Genomic DNA, 18,029 nt, shown 5'->3' on the forward strand with positions numbered 1-18,029 from the left:
ACAGTTACTGTACAGAGTAGGGCTAATAATGCTAGCTAATGTTAGCAAGCTGAGTCACTAATAGGTCTGATGTGTGCCATAATGGTGTAATGCAAAATGTTACACATTAAATTCACAAGTTATTACATGACTTACTGGTAAAACAAACGTCAACACAACAAAGGTTTGACAGAAAATGACCTACATTAGTAGGCGAGGTTGCAATTGCACTGCTCTCTCTCTGCTGGTCTGTCTGCCAGTGTAATGTTTGTATCAGGCACACGTTTAATGTGAGCAGAGCAGCATCTCAACACAACGCAAACGGCCACAAAGTGCTTTGTAATGTTATTTAGGGGAAAATTCGCTCAGTTTAATTTCATATTTTTATCACAATTATGCATGTCAGTATTTGTTATGGATGGTTCACCAGCTGACGTTGATATAACATGTTTTAATTGTGTGACAGCAATGATGTAATTAACGGTGCCAAGAAAATGACCTGAGTAGTGTCTGAAAGTTTTTTTTCATGTTGCAGATGAATATATCATATTATATCATATAGTCCTCAACATAGAACTTTCTATATATAGTGAGTAGGGAGGAGTGAATGAGTGAATGATTTCAGACACAGCCTTACATTACCTATTACATTTTTAACAGGGTAACTAGTAATCTGTAACCTATTACATGTCACAAGTAATCATCCCAACACTGCATGTTGTTGAACTTGGAATAGCACAGATTTTTTTTTAAAAAAATGTGAAACTGCTTTATTCAGTGTTTTTCTGGTTTAAATCACCTGGTATGTTTTATTTGAGGAGGACGAGACCTCTGCGGAGATTGAACATCTGGATCTTAAGTTATCAGAAAAACCTGGGGATCCACATTTCAAGTTACTGGGTGAGCCGCCTGTCTGTGACATGCCTAACAGCATTGGAGAAACACTGAATAAAGCAGTTTCACGTTATAAATCAGTGTTTTTACCGGTTTCAATCTGGTCCATTTGTTTTGGCGTGGAAGAGACGTCAGTTGAGAATTCAGCTCCCAGTTAAAAGCTCCTTAACAAAAAACACTAAAGGAATTTTAACAAGGATATTTCAGCTGGTTGCAAGCTGCAAATCTTACCACTACATGGCACTACTACTACTTTTTGCAGTATTTACCTGAGGAAAACATAACGTAAGTGTGTAATGTTGGTTGTCAGTTTTGTTCATTTCTTCCAGATTTCAGGGAAGATCTCTCTGGAACATGTGCAACAGTTATTGTGGTGATCATGAGAGTCAGAGGGGACCATGTCGAAAAAGTTTTGCAAGTGCAGCAACACTTTTAATTTAAGCACATTTCTAAGGGCATTTCAAGCTATTTCTTCACGTAAGTAGTGGGGTAGCATCACCAAATTTCACATTCTTTTTGTCTTAAAAAACAAATGTTTGCTCAGTCAGTTCTCATCTTACATCCTGTGCTACTCTGCATGGTTTAAGTCCTGCGTCATAGGGCAATGGCATGGGAGGGAAAGAGTCCAGGTCTTACTGAGGCACTGCAAGGATCAATGCTTAGTCCCTTTGCAATATAAATCACCTCCCTTGGTCCAATTATCTGCTCACATGGTTTCCCTTACGATTGTTGATCAGATGATGTCTTGCTTTATCTGTCCTTCCCACCAGCAACATTCCTGTTTCCTGTTTGTCACATACTGTATCCAAAGCATGTTGGATATTCATCATTTCATTAATGCAGTTGTGTTTTGTAGTTGTTGTTTTTTATTTACCCTTTTTACTCTGCACTGCAAGGGAAAAAACAAATTCATAGTGCTCTAACATTATAATAATCTCCTAACAAAAACAAAAAAAAAGATCCAGGAAGTTACCTCTCAAGAAATAGTCCGGTACATAATCCCTCACTCTAAAACAGCAATTTGTGTTTTTACACTTTGATTTTTGTACAGATTACAAAAATAAGATCATTAATTAGTTACCTTCATAGGTGTCGGTAGGTGGGTTTTGTTGCCTTTGGATTGAGCTAAGCTAGCTGTTTCCCACTGTTTTCAGTCTCTGTGCTAAGCTAAGTTAGCCAGCTGCTGACAGTAGAGCATACAGACACAGGAGTGGCATCAATCGTCTGATCAAAAAGCAGTACATGTATTGTAAGTATTGATTTATTCTTTTACGTAAATGTGCTCTCCCACACTCTTCCAAATCATAGTCAGGCAATCAACAATAATGCAGTGCGACCAAATTTGGTATCATATTAGATAAATTCAAAATTGACAGCTAAGCAGTTTTGCTAAAAAACAAAACAAAACTAAAAACAGAAAAACAATCACAGCACATAGACATAACTCAGAATATACCTGCAATCAAGAACTATTTTCTTCAGAAAGATGCAACAAGTACAGAGACAACAGTTGGTGTTCCACCATCTGCAGAAGCAGAGGGGACTTGCAGTAAAGTTAGTGTTTGCACTGCTGCTAGCAGCAAAGCTGATGTCAGTTTGACCAATACCACCAAAGGCCTTTGCTCACTGAGTCAGTTTTTTCCAGATGCATTTTTTTAATCCTGCCTCTCTCCACTGGAGTTACCTATCTGGCTGTCTTCACTTCCTCCCTGTCTTGCCTTTGGCACCACAGCTGCATGAAGTGGCAGAGCCTTCCACTCTGTATGTCTCCACATTCTGTGTGCGGTCCACATCCTCCTCCCCTTCATCCTTATCCACCTGAATATTACTATCTGACCTGTTGAGAGTGAGCTGAGTCATGAAATTATTCTGTGCACCCTGAACCTCTGTCATGTTGCGCTGCCACATTTTCTTCTCTGATTCTTGGTCCAACAACTCTCTAAAGGCTTCTGACAGATGCGAAAAATGCAGAAAATTACACATGCTCTGAAAATTTTAATGCCAAAAGTTTCAGATTCAGTGTGCAGACACGATTGACACAATGTGAGGTCTTTATTTATCTTTTTTTATTTTTAGACTTGCGACAATTTCGGACAAAAAAAAATGACTTGGTGTGCAAAGACCTTTAGGCAGACGCACCAGCTAATGTAAGTCAAGATGGGAACCAAGTGTCAGCAACTGAATTTGGAGACATTGGGAATGAAGACAAGAGCTCCAATAACAGGGACGATTAGGTTGATAGGCTGGACAATCACCAGCAGTTGCAGGAGGACCATCTCAACAGACCCTGAACTATGGGCACGCATCACAGAGTCTGTGAGAAAAGTCTTTATTTCTTAAAGTCCCACAGCTTTCCAGAAAAAGATGCCCAAATACCTATCTTCTGGGTGGGACATTGGTGTTGGAAATAAAATGTGGTCACTTATCAATGATTTATTCCATCATTGCCTCCCAAACAACAAGGTAGTGCCCAGAAAGTTACTCACCATCAGCATATATATATATATATATATGTATATATATATATATATAGTTCAGCATTATATCAGACTATTACTAACCAGTCAGACTAGTTCAAAAAAGGATCCAGTTTGTTGCACTGACTACATTGGTATAATTACATAGTTACATAAGCTCTCCAGTGCTATTTAAATCAGTCCTTTGATAAGAAAAGCTAACGCGCGGAGGAACTGTACACATGCCATAACTGTTCATATCTTCTTCATTAATCAAGTAAAAGTACTGTAACTTTATAATAAGGAGTGCTCAAGCAGAAGTAGTCATTAAAACTATCAATTACCACAAACCAGTGGGTGACATCATGGTAGCTATGTCCATTATTTTTTACAATCTACGGCTGGGACCAGTGTTTTTTAAATAAATACATTGACATATTAGATTTAAGGTGGAATTCATTGGAGAGAATAAATGATAAATAATTTGTTGTTGACAGTGGCGAGGTACATAAACTTGACATAAACCTTTAAAAGGTAAAAAAAAAACTGCACTTCAGACAGGAAACTCATACAGTTTTAACTTTTTATTTTAACATGACATGTAGTTTAGTTTAGGGTGATCCTGCCTACATGGAACAAATCTGTGAAAACCTGACAAAGACTGTCCCCAAGACACACAGTGATTAATAAACATAACCATGAAGAACCTTCCTGAGGCCACACATAAAACTCATGCCAGAGGAGGCTGAGGAGGTGCAGGGAGTTAAATTGCAGTCAGCAAGTAGGGCCAGCAAGAGGAAATGTGTGTGCAGAATAAATAGGCGCTGGCAAACCACCACTGCCAGTTATAGTTGTGCAAACCATAAAAGTTAATTAATATCTTTAAACACCTTGGTGCTGCTCTGCATCAGTAAAAAGACTCTGTCTGCCTGATATGCAATCGGTATATTATTACACATCGAATACAAAATGTGATTTGGAGATTTGTGTTCAAAAAAGTTCCAAGGTCACTTTCATGGAGCGTCAGAAGCTTTCCATAATTAATGAATGGATCCACACTATGCCAGCTGTTTGGTACTTGCTTTTTGCCTATGTCAGGGAGAGGTGCTTTTCTATAAAATGAAATATGATATTCTGTAGTGAACCACAGTGTTTTTTTTACAGTAACTTCCAGATAGAAAACCTCTGCAAAACAGTCATAAAATGAAACGGCCCTGAGCAAACGCTGCCACAATTGGTTGGTTTTTAGCCATCTAGATAAGGACACGCTTAAATATGTAAAATATTTTCAGCACTTTAGCTTATTGTCAGACAGCCCTTTCTGACGGGGAACTGAATCTGTTATCTCAAAGCCACCATGAACAAAAACAGTAGTTTTAGAACATGGTAGTTGCTGGTCTATCGCTGCTTCGATCAGTTACTGTATAAGGTAAAGCAGTGAAAATATTCCATGTACAGCGCACACTTAAACTGATAACTTTAGGTGGCCCTTTTTATGAGGTTGAAATACGTTTTGCTGCAGCCCCCATCCACAGTAGTACAAAACTTAACTTCCATACTGGTAAATTTAGTTGATCAAAGATGCTAACAGGCCAACAGGTCAGACCATCGTGTTGAACTATATATCTTTTAACATTATGGTTTCGGGTGAAAGTGACAACAGAAATAAACTCAGCAATTGCCAGTTGTCTATCTAGAAGTGTTTCTTTAGGTATGAGTGATTCAGTCTTTTACTTAGCTCTGAGCAGTTGCCAGATGACCAGTGGTGACTACAGGAAGTTACTGTGCATGACCAAGACACACATTACCCGTCACTCATTCATTCATTGTTTGTAACAGCTTATCATGGTCAGGGTTACCCTGGTGCTAGAGGCTATCCCCAGCTGACATTGGGTGAGAGGTGGGGTACACCTTGGACAGGTTGTAAGACTATCACAGGACTGATATGGAGAGACAGACAACCATTCACACTCACATTCACACCCACGGGAAATTTAGGGTGCTTTCACACCTAACCTTGTTTGGCTCAATTAAAATGATCTCAGGTCTGTTTGCACGGTTAATACAGTTCATTTGGGCTGGTGTGAAAGCTGTCAATGGGACCCTGGTGCAGACCAAACAACCAAACCAAGACCACTTGAAAAGACCCTGATGCGGTTTGTTTGTGGTGTGAAAGAAAACAAACCAACCTCAGGATTTTATGATAGCAGACCTGTGATTTCAGCAGCTACACCAATAATAAATCCATCTGATGATCATGAAATCTGTCCACGATCTGATAACTGATCCTGCTAAAGGCCATGTATAGCCCATAACCTATTTATGCTAATGCATCCATGTAACCATGGTAACACATAGGCATGTCAGTGAGGGTATTTTGCCTCATTAAAAGGCTTTTAAAACTGCCATCATTGGATCTGACTCTGAGTACTTTGTCTGTTCATTAAGTCCATTAAAAAGTGTGTGACAGTGATGCCACAGTATTAAGCCCCGAATCATTACTGTACAAGACGCCTTCTTTCACCCTGTCTCTATGCAAGTCATTATTCATAACATGTGATTTGCAGTCTAATAATAGCCTACTAATGGGCTCTTTGTGAAACTAAACAACATAAATATAAACACTTTAAAACTATTAAAGTGCTACTGCAGAAACTTCTGTCAGTCACCAAAATCTGATTTCCCCAGGTGGGTCATGATGATGCAGGATGACAAACACCAAAACTGTCCAATCAGCCAGTTACCTGTTTGTCAGCAGAACTTCATGTTTACTCCTCTTGGTTTGTTTGCAAAAAGTCAGTGAGAACAGGAACCAAACTACAACTAAAATGCAACAATGTGTCATTTTTTCCCTCTGGTGAGATACAGATGAACTGAACTACAGGTGTGAAAACATTCTTAGAATCAACAATTAAGCAGGGAAGGAAGTCGGAGAACCTATAAGCTGTTCCAGACCCTGTAACTCATGTGAACTCTGTATTCTGAAAAAAGCTCCCCTTACAAACAATGGGGATCAGTGATTGGTCATTAAGTTTGAACATTCACAGATCATTCACATGACATCATATTCATGTTTCTGTCTGGCTGATAATTGGTTGATTGAACGCTGCTGCTCACTGAACACAGTCGGTCAGGAGAGCTACATGTTGGCACATTCCCTGAGAAACATTGGCGACTCTCCTCAAGGACGAGAAGTTAAGGTCTGCCCAAAAAGTTGATGGATTTGTCTCTGGGGTTTTTTCAAGTCTGTAATGGGGTCTTAAAAGTTGCAAAATCTTGTAAGAATTTTGGCAATATTGTTAAGGTTATTGTAAAGTTATGTGTTACACATGTGTTAAGGCCAGTCCTTCCATCTTTTTTAGGCACCATGGCAGCTGGATTGAGGCTGATGATCTTGCTAGTGTTGCTGCTGTGTTGTTGGCAACTGACTGCAGGCAAAGAAGGAAAATCCAAGGGAAAGAAAGGCAAGCAAGTTGTGTGTCCATCGTAAGTAAATACACTATGTTCTTCACATTCGACTCTTCTCAATGTGTTGCCATTACTTCTGACATTATCCTCACAATATGTCATCATTTCATTACCCCACCTTGTCACATTATCCAAATATTAATACTGTACCTTATTTTTTGTGCTGACAGTATTACTGATACTGACAGTAAGACCAGGCAAGGACATTTTATTTATACAGGTTAATGAAAAGTGTTTATGTAGACCAAAAACTTACTATAAAGATGGAATATATGCCAGCTCTCCAACACTGAAGTCAAAACATCTTAATCACCCCCTAGTGGCTGGCTGCCGTATAGGTCCTAAAGCCCGCCTCTCCATGTTAGTGGATGAGACATGAGCTAAACTAAAAACTTTAAGTACAGTAGTTTTTATCACACAGCTGTATGTTCAAGCGTTTTTCTGATAAGTTTGGTTTTAATTAGTCAAGTAATGCTATAAAGTTGGGATTTTACAACACGACTGACAACTGTGTGAGCAAATCTGTGGGCTCGCATTCACTGGCGCTGCTCACGATTCATCGGACTGGTGTATGGGCAGGAAACTTGATATCGTGGACATAGCTACTGCGTAGACTCTGACTACTAATGATGTCACCAGAGCAAGATGGCAGCAACTGTATCCGGGATATTTTAGCCTCACTTCTGTACAGTGTGGAGACATGTATCCATCCTTATATACAGTCTGTGATGTAGATGTGTAGGGTGAACCAGCTATTAACACCAACATCAGTGAACAATCCAAAATTTATCACATTTATAAATGTGCTTTAAAGGTTTTTCTGCTGTTCTATTTTCTTCTAGACAGATGCTTGATTGACTTTTTAAACTGTTTCTTCTACAGCCAAAATAACCTTTTCATGGGATCTTTTTGGTCTAATGATCAGTGGTGTGTTCTTTGTAACTGCATCATCATGTGTTGGGGTTTGGTCAGGGAAAACTGTTTTCTTTCATCTGTCATTGCTGCCCTTTTTCTCTTGCTATCTGACTGATAAGTTGTTTTAGTACTTTTTATTTTACTTTTCACCAGATGGATAGTATACTTGGATTCAGGGCTTAGTAATATTGATAATAATTATACTATTTATTTTGGCAGGCAAGTGAGTGAGATTCTAGTAAGGGTTACCAGTTTTAAAAAAAACTGCTGCAGGGGTTTATTGGGGAACAAGGAACAGGTGAGCAGGTGGAAGTGGGAGTCAAGCAACTGGGAGTGATGGCAAAGTTTGAGGGCATCTAAAGGATGGATGGAGAAAAGTCCTAGAAAATGCATAAGCCATAGATGTGGGAATGTTAATAAAAGGAGGGGCAGAGAATTATAGGTTGTGACAGCGACTACTCTTTACTGGCCCTATTAATATTAGCTAAGAAAGCATCATTAAGTCACACAGGATTTGAACTCGCTGTGCTTATATCATATGACACTTGTGGTACTAATACATGACTGGGGTTCATACAGTAGCTTCAATACAACGCTCAGCCATGTGCACACACAGTGTTAGACCATTTATAAACTAATGTCCCATAGCCATAATCATAACCAAAACCCAGCCATGGCTACAGCCACAATCACAGCAATGGCCAACACTGTATCATCCCACAGCTATAGTCATAATCAGAGCTACAGCCTGTCTCAATCAGCCTAAGCAGCTGTTGGTGAGAGAGCTCAGTAGCTCTGCTAGTTAGTAAGTAAGATTCAGTAGAATAAAACTTTAAAGGTTGTGTATGCAACATTCAGTGCATTAATATAGAAGCAAACCACTATTTGCTATGAAAAGATAAAGTGGTGTCATGTTGTTCTGAACAGAGAGTGAAGTCACACTACATCTGTGGTTTGTTGTGGTAAGTCGCTTCAGCCATGCGTGAATGTTAGTGCATGTGTGTATCGTACTGGCTAGCTCATTGCCTTCGCTCTGCACTGCGCTCAGCAGGTGTTGACTCCTCCAGTTCCCCCCGGTTAACGCGTTAGCTCTGTCAGCACATTGAGAACCATGTCCTTACTACTACTGTGCTCTGAATTTTGCATAGAGCCCCCTTAATATCTATTATGAGTTATGAGAAAATCCCAGTACATTTAGGAGTTCAGCATTTTTACAAAAAAACCAAAAAGGCTAAAGCCCTCTTCTCGCTAAGACCCAAAGTAAGACCCATATTATTAGCTAAGATAAACTGGCCTATTTATAAAACCCATTTAACTTGCAGCACATACGATTAATGATAGCCTAACCATGAATCCTTGTGCAATCATGTGAGCTAGCTAACACTAAATTACTGTGCTGCACCTGTCCATGCCAGTGAGGCAAACTAGTTAGCTAATGGTTATGTACTATTGAAACATATTGGCCAATTGGCTGTATTATTATTTCAGGTGTACGGACATACAGTGGATCTCTGATACACCGCCCACCTCAGAAACCACACCGCCCACCTCAGAAACCACTAGCAAAAGTGCACAGGGTGAGGCTAATGCACCCACAAATATTCTGATAATTATTACAAGTGCAACTCTGTTTTATACAATATATGCAGAAGGGGGTCCCTGCTCCATCCCTCTTCACTACAGGTTCCTTGGGCTGAGCTTTAAAGATCTGTGATCTATGCAGTTTCTATATTAACTACTGTAAAACTACAATAATAGCCCAGGCTATTATTTTCTAAAACCACTGAACTCAACAGGCCTGTATTTGGGACAGGCATCTCTATGGGACAGATCTTTAATTCCTTTCACACAAAACTGTTGCTCAGTAAACATGGGGGAATACAATCATTTGTTTTATTTAAACCAGTATGAATATTAATTGTATAAAAATTAGGCTTCAAATAGCATATTAATTACGAATTATTAATTTGATCTAGCTCTGAGAGACAACACATTAGAGAGAGAGAGTTGCGACAATCATTTCATGGCACCCAAGGGTTACAGCACCAGGCATACCAACACAACACCACTTTATTTATCCTATCCTGTTATTATTTCAATTAGTGGACCCTTATGGACCAAAGGAACATGAATAACTCATCAGGTAATCAAGGAATGGACACATATTCTGACTCTATGACCGCTTCAGAGGAAGAGAGTCACCACTTTTTTTGTTTGTCTTGCTTGTTTGCCATGCCGGTAAATCTAAATGAATTACAATCTTCTTTGGTGCTCATGGTTATATTTGCATGCACGATCGAAGCAGCTAACTAATGTTAGCTCACATGTTTAGCCAACAACCTGGTTTTATACATCCAAGAAGTTCTAAAAGAATTAACTGCTTGGCAACCAGACCAGACGTCTAATTAACGCAGGCCTTTATTTGTCAAAATGTGACTGGGTGTTTAAATGGGACTAGGCTTTTAATTGAAGCTTTATGGTACTTACAGCAGCTGCTACTTGAAACCCAATAGCATATCTCATGTATACTTTAAAACGAGCTGGCTTTTAGATGGGAAAGAGTTGTTAGGGACAAAAGCAATCCACTGGATGTATACACTGATGAGGAGCTGATTGGGTGGGTTCAATTCTGTAGGTCAGATCTAATTTACAGAAGACTGGCTGTCACCGGATTTGCAGTTTATGCCGAGAACCAACGCAGCCTGGTCCCCCAGGTTGCAGCTGCTGACAGCACTTAATGCAAACGGTTCGTTTCAAAATTAAGTTGGAGACATGATCAGTGTCCACAAGTTCACTGCCTGTCATGCCATCTGCAGGGTGTCACTGGCACTGAGCCGCCACTTTGTGCGATATCCTCACTTCCCCACTGAAGCAGAGTGGGCACGGATAAATCGAATCTGCCAGTCCTCCGGCATTCCTTGCATCTTGAGCTCCATCAGTGGGACTCCAAGCATCATATTAACATGGGTATCTATATGTCACCCACAAGGAATAACTTTTAATCAATGATCTGATTTTTTGTGACGCCATTTCATTTGGTGGCAAGATGGCCTGGATCAACCTATGATGCACTCATCCTCCAGGAAAGAGTGTTATACCAGGACTTCAAGGCTGGCAGAATGAACATGCTGCTTCTAAGTGACAGTGGGAATGGCTAAAAACACAGATAATCCCTCCAAGGACTGAGCAGGAACGATGCTAAAGCACCATTCACGCTAACACTAGATCGCTTGTTAAAGTTTAAAAAAGAGAAAGGATTGAAGTCCCTTAAAATTGGTGCATATCTTGTTCAGCTCTGCCACGAATGCGTCAGCACCATGGATAGCGTCATTGGCCGAAGGGGGCAGAGGGAGACAGAGGAGGATGCTCTCTGTGGTGCTGACACATTGAACAGGACAGATCACCTCACAAAGAAGAGCTGACCTTTCTCTTTTTTCTTTTAAACCATCGCCGTATGTTGATTCTAAGTATGAGAGTGACAAAGATAAAGAAAAATGGACTAAATAAATCAGTCAATAAACAAACAAACTTGGCACTTAGTGAAAAATTTGGGCTTGACAGTGCCCAAATCATTAGCTGTAATTTGTAGCTTTTACTGCCTGCACGTGGAGATGCAGATGCAGCATGAAAGTGTCTGAGCTGTGGTAGCAGTGAGCACTGTCCTTTAGAACATCTGTGTCACCAAGAGGATCCCCCTCCCCAGGCAACACCATCAGCCGGTGCAGGAGGAAGACGTGCACCCTGTGGTCCCTGCAGTGCCTGAGGACGTCGGTAGATCACTAGTCTGTTCACACATTGTTATCACCTTAGAAGTTCAGACAGATCTGTCTTGCTGTTTTAATCAGCTCCTTGTCGTGGAACTATTTCCAGTGTATTGCTTCAGTTCAAACAAATTGCCGGTTAAATGCCTGCTTGTTACAACCAAATGTAAAGGACATATAAAGGAACAAATGGACATCAATGTAAATGTTTTTTTTATTGTTTACATTAGATTGTGGTTGATTATTATTATCATAATTATCAATATTATCATTTATAAGGACTGCTCCTCCTTTTCAAAAATATGAGAGGGAAGCCTATTTAGCTCTTGTTGGAGGTAATGTATTTCCAGAGCTTATTTCTGGCTCTTCCTGCTTCATCTGTAACTTTTTGCACACAGTGTAATCTTCTTCAGAAAAGAAATATGTTTTCACTTTCAATGTTACAAATAAGAATTCCAGTATATAACTGTATATAGTGTACATTACACTACAGAATCAACTGGACACTCGTCTCGACAGTCTCACTTTCTGGTCCCAATCGCCAATTTGCCTCTGCAAATGTCAAGACATTATTTAGTTCACCCTCCCATTATTGTAGACTATGGAATTACGCTGCTCAAAACGCTGCTTTGACACTTTTTGACCCGCCCACCTCAGCCGCTGTACTTTCTGTAGTTGTATATAACTTTTGGCTTAAGTTCTATTTTTCCCATTGTAGCCATCCACAGAGTAACGACAGGGAAATTAAGTTTGGTTCAACGAGGGAGAGAGAGCTGCACAGCATGACCAGAAAGACAGATAAAACAATACTGCTTGGCCTGTGTCCATCCAGGCCCACCCAAAGATCCTCCTTTGCTATGGTCATAATGATGTCTTGGAGTAATGCCTTTTTTTCAAGCCACTGTGGTATTTAAATAATGATTTGATTCTCAACACTGCAGGGTGAAGCTTGTTCTATTAAGTAGAATTTGGTGAAGGAAAGTTCGATGGTAAGGGTGCTGTCGTTGGTCAGTAATGTTGATGGTTTACAGTATTGATTAGATCAAATATTTATTACCTTTTATTGCTACCTTGTATTCATTCTTTATTGGAACAGCACCTTGACATGCAGCGTTGTGTTAGCGAACATATCAGCAGCTTTGTATGACCTGATAATAGCAAACACTTGTTCGCTGACTATAGCATGACTATTATTTTCTTAGGCCAAATTAGACAATGTGTGTTTTTTGCTCATTCTTCTTGCCAGTTTTGTTGGCAAATCACGCTCAGATATGTCACACCCCTATTTAAAGCTGGCAACTGATCTGATATGAACAATTACAGGCCAATTTCAAATCTTTCTGCCCTCTCAAAAACTTGGGATCATTAGTTGCCACCCAACAGAAATCATATATGGACTCTTATAATGTTTTGAATCACATGCCATCAGGCTTCAGATCAGGGCATAGCACTGTAACAGGCAATTTAAAAGTCATTGATGATATCAAAGAGGCTATGAAAAATTAACTTACACATGTGTCTCTGTTTACAGACCTTAGAAAAGCTTTCGATACTGTGGACATAGCATTACTCATTAACAGCCTGCTGAGAGCTAGCATTGGATACAAAGCAGCAAAGTGGTTTCACAGTTATCTGAATAACCACTCACAGAATGTTAAACATGGCAATATCATTTCGGCCAAATTCCTTGTGGAAAAAGGGTGTTCCACAAGGATTGATTTCGGGACCCTTGCTTTTTTTAGTTTATATCAATATCTGTGATAGGTTAAAATTCTGCAAGTACAATTCATATGCAGATGACACAGTCATGTAGTCCTGTGCCCCCACTGCAGAAACGACAGTCATAATCTTAGGTCACACAAATGGCTTCAGTTTAAAGTGCCTTTTACCAGCACAGAGGGTGCTGGCAAAACAAGTCTGTTCTACTACGGTCCATGGTCCTGGAGTGATTTGCAAGCCAAGCTCAAACTTGAAACACCTGTCTCTTTAAATGATTTCAAACTCAGAGTAAAGGAAGTGGTCCTGGCTAGCCACAGCTTCAATTAAACAAATTACAAATTCTAGATTAAACAGTGCTGCCTTTTCTCACTCGCAAAGAGGTTTTAATCTCAATGTGACTTCCTAGATGAATAAAGGTTATATAGATAAATGACAGACCTGTGGTGCACACTGTAGTAATACTGGTATTTTGTTTGGCTCATTCAAAACACAGTTTGCTTATACCCACATAAACAAAGCTGGTGAGCAGTTCTCTGTGTCCTCTGTGTATGGTTAAATATTTTCTTTATGTATAACAGCAACGCTTTTTTTCCCCCAGAAGCCACTGTGGTCAATAAATAATTTAATTGTTGCTTCTTAATGTTTGCCAGATTTTGCTGTTTGTCCCTTCAGATTTTTTTAAGATCAGCAAAAAAATATGAAAGTTAGCGCATTGTTTAATTGTTAGGCACTTTATGAAAACATTTTAATGCACTGACCCTGTGCTATACTCAGTACTTTTCCTTGTTTGCAGTAATGTTTATAACCAGTTTGTTTGGGAGGAAAAAAAGGTCTATATTTCCAGTGTTTTAGATTTGGATGTCAATTGTTATCATTTCTCTGTAACAGCCAGTTGTCCCCAGAAGACTTGGCCCAGGTTCCACCCAACTCCACCTCTAACATTTTGAATCGTCTGATGGTCAGCTATGACCCAAGAATAAGGCCTAACTTTCAAGGTAATGAAACAAACCATACAGGTAAGTGATGACAAATTCTTTGTAGAAAGATGGTGGCCATACAGGAATCAATTGTATGATTATAGTTGCTCATCAAGAATCATTATTTATTTTCCATTAAAAGATGGATTCACAGTTTTTTAAAATCTGGGCACCTGAATGTTGTTTAAAAACAGACTTGAAATCATGTGAAACTGTCACTCAAAGTTTCAGCAGTTAACTTGTAAAAATACATTTCCATCCTGGTTTTGGATTTACCAGTCAGATGGCAGAAAGCCTGTATAGCGTTTTGTGGGCACGCGCTTTGCTAGGAATACAATATACTGCGATTGTGTTGTTAATGTGCTAACTGGCTAACTTGCATCAAGACAGTCTTCTGGTTTCCCTCTTTTATTGGCAAATACTGCCGTCTGCCAGTGTGGAAAGTTATTTCCTCTCATGCAAGGCAGAACGTACGTGCTGGTTGGCAATGGCTGTAGTCTCTGCGATGTGCTCATGTGCAACTTTTTGGCTGAGACTCAGGAGACGTGAGGCGATGCAGCAGGCGGCTTTCATCACTACTAGTTTTCTGAAGTTGGTTTGGTGTGTCTGGGCTTAAAGACCTTTTAAAAACCACTAAATATTTGTTCTTTTGCAAAGCATTGAACATCCAGTACTGACACAGGTGCAGGACATGGACGCAAGAGAAAAATATCACCCTAGATTCAGCAAAAGTGAAATTCCAACAAAAATATATACAAACAAAAAACATTCACTGCATTTTCTATTTAATAATGAACTTGGTAATATAATTTTTCTTACTGATTAATTATAGAGTCCATTGCAATTCATGTCAGTGCTCCCGCCTGTTGGTTGTATAAAACAAAAGAAAGCAAATATTCAACAGTAGACATTTAAAAATAAGAAGACGAGATGATGAGATAAAGGTAGAGAGATGGAGAGAAGATTTAAGGCAGAAGAGGAAACAGAATGAGAATAGAGGGAACATGAGGAGTGTGTGCGGTTGATTTGCTCTGGGAAGCTTCAAGCTACAACCAGATGTCCTTCACCCCTCTCTCTCTCTCTCTCTCTCTCTCTCTCTCTCTCATACACACACACACACACACACACACACACACAAAACCCCTGTACTTCCATACACCAAAACAGCATGGTGACATTTAAATGTTTTTTCACTGGGGGCACTGTTTTACTTACTGCATTTGAATATTGTCCACAGCATAGAAGGTAAAGTATTTGAAAATGAAATGTCACATGCCATTGATATTGTCAGATTGTAATAAAATTACATTTTCATTTTGCCTACTGGAAAATCACGTCACAATGTTTATGATTCATTTTAACTTTTAAATGTGAGTTATCATTTGAATATTGCCTACTGTGCAGCAGGGTAAGACTATGACAATTAAATGCCAAAGAGCTTTTCAATTTTAATTTTAATATGGTAACAAGACAAGTGTGTGACAATGAAAATGCAAATTGGATTATTGCATTTTCACTTTAATTCAAGTAACTTTTACTTCTGTGAAAAAGTATACTGCTACTGTGGAGTTACATATTCATTTTCAAGGTGACATTATCATTTTAATAATGTCCCCAATGGGGTTCCATAGTTTTGCCTTGGCACTTGAAAGATTATACACTTGTTAAACACTGTTAAAATAGACTAAAAAGGAAAATGAAAAATAATGTCAGTATGTTCTTGCAGATTCCTCCAGCAAACATTACTAATAGCCCTCTCTCTGCTACAGCGATACCATAATGTGTGTTGTGCTAGGCTAGTTACATCAACAGGTTATGGACAGTTGCTTTAGCATGCTGCTTGTTACCCAGTGCTTTCGTTCGGTGTAAATGAGCCCAGCTGGGAAGAATTGTGGTAAGCTGCTAGTGCTGAACTTGTTTACTCTTGGATAATGGTGCTTACTTAGCTAACCTGAAATCTTCAGGCAGGTTCTTGCATCATTTGATGTTAGGAAAAGGGTTCTGTGTATGTCTTCTCTGTGAGCAGGCCACATCAGGTCAGCCAGCTGCTGCTGCTCCTACAGCAGCAGAGAGGTGAGGAATAAGGGGGGAGGGAAGTGAGCTGCTCATTTTATTGACCTGGTGACGTCACAGTGTCATAGGTCACACTGACCAGTGGTAATTGGAAATTGGGTCCATGGGCAGAGTTTAATACGCAGGTGTGAAAACCTGAGGACTTCTGGGTAACTGAGTTCGTTCAGGGAAGTCACTTTTTACATCTCACAATGAAAGTCCGGTTTAAGTCACACAGTTAAACAAATTCATCTGTGGGAAATTGAGGATGCCCTACATCAGTTTTCTATTAGCTGTAATGTACCAGCAGTGTAAAACAAATTAAAGCAAATCAGGAACTGCCTGGGCTCTGTTTGAGAGGAAGTCTAATATCCAGTTGCAGAGTGTGGTAGTCAAGCCCAGGGTGCTACAATTGCCAATTAGTTTTAATGGGGAGGATTGTATCGAATGCTGAGCTGAAATCAATAAACTCCATTCTGATATAGGTGACTTTTAAGATGTGTGAGGGCTGAGTAGAGGGCAATGAAGACGGCATCCTCTGTGGATCTTTTGGCTTTGCAAACTGGTGAGGGTTCAGGCCAGCTCAGAGTTGTTTTCAGTGTGCTGGAGAATCTAAATTTCTAAAAGCACATCATCAAAACGGTGTGAATGCCACAAGGCGGCTATTGTTTAGATTACACACTGCACTGCTTTTTAGGTACAGGGACAATGGTAGCTGTCTGGAAGTAGGTGGAAACACTCCTATGACAGTTACATGGTAAAAAATATCAGTGATGGCATTAGTTAGCTGGTTGGTAGGCCTACATATTTTCAATACACAGCCAGGGATGTTATCAGACCCAGGTCTTTGACTGTTTTACACTCAGCGATTTTAAAAGTACACCACTGTTTATTCTACTGTAAATTATGTCGTTAATTAGAAGATGTATCAAAGCTGTTCCCACTGCCATTGGAGGCCATATAATCCATGACTGTCTCAAATCGCATACTTCTGTTTGTACACTTCAGTGTAGTACACTCCATACACTAGGTACTACTTGCATGGTGCACTTATTTCAACAGGGTATTTTTGTCTCAGATTGTGCACTGCCATTCTGCACTTAACGGAAGTGACAATGGCTTTTTTAAAACAGCCTCTTCTTCGTCTTCATCTTCTTTTTAAATTGCAAATCCCAAATGGATGGTGGAGCATTATTGCCAACATTTGACCACTAACTCCACCGACACATAAACCAAACTTACACCACAACATAAATGCTGATAAAAATGTGCTGCCCTAGCTCGGAGCAAGTTAGCTAGCTACCAAATGCTAACATTAGCCAGCAAGCTAACATTAGCACTCATGTTATTGCTTGCAGTACCAAATCATTACAGACCCAACAGTCATTACTGACGGCTTCTGTTCAACAACAGTATTTCAGTCAGGAGAGACTCGTGTTTAGTTTTGGAAAGAAAATTTTTAATGACAAGTGCACATGAGAATGAAAATGTGAAAAGTCTTTGGCGATTAGACCCCTTCGAGATGGTGAGCTATAAGGAGGGTGATGGATCCGTAGCCAATCTGGACGCTGGTGGTGGTAGAGGAAGTGAAGAAGAGATGAGGATTAGATGGATGGGTGCTGATGATCAGGGTGAGTAGAGGTATGAGTCTTCAGGCTTGTCTTTGACCTTGGATACGACGGCTGGAGGTGAATGGGATGGAGGAGGGGCGGCTATTCTGCCTAGAATGACAGCTGAAAGCAGCAGAGGAGAGAACAGATTTAAAATCTCGTAGTGTCGACCTGATTGGCTGATGGAGGTCGTGGCTA

General features: G+C 39.8%; 1 protein-coding gene across 2 annotated transcripts in view; it reads left to right on the forward strand.

The window, feature by feature from the left end:
- LOC126390383 (glycine receptor subunit beta-like) overlaps positions 1 to 18,029 on the forward strand; it is a 46,253-nt gene that overhangs the window by 6,377 nt on the left and 21,847 nt on the right. For both annotated transcript variants that reach the window (XM_050044662.1, XM_050044663.1), the window contains exons 2-3: positions 6,692 to 6,815; positions 14,081 to 14,187. In XM_050044662.1, coding sequence (XP_049900619.1) covers positions 6,692 to 6,815; positions 14,081 to 14,187 — 231 coding nt within the window. The remainder of the gene's footprint in view (positions 1 to 6,691; positions 6,816 to 14,080; positions 14,188 to 18,029) is intronic.

Source organism: Epinephelus moara, chromosome 5 (genome assembly GCF_006386435.1).
Source record: "Epinephelus moara isolate mb chromosome 5, YSFRI_EMoa_1.0, whole genome shotgun sequence".
Lineage (NCBI taxonomy): Eukaryota > Metazoa > Chordata > Actinopteri > Perciformes > Serranidae > Epinephelus > Epinephelus moara.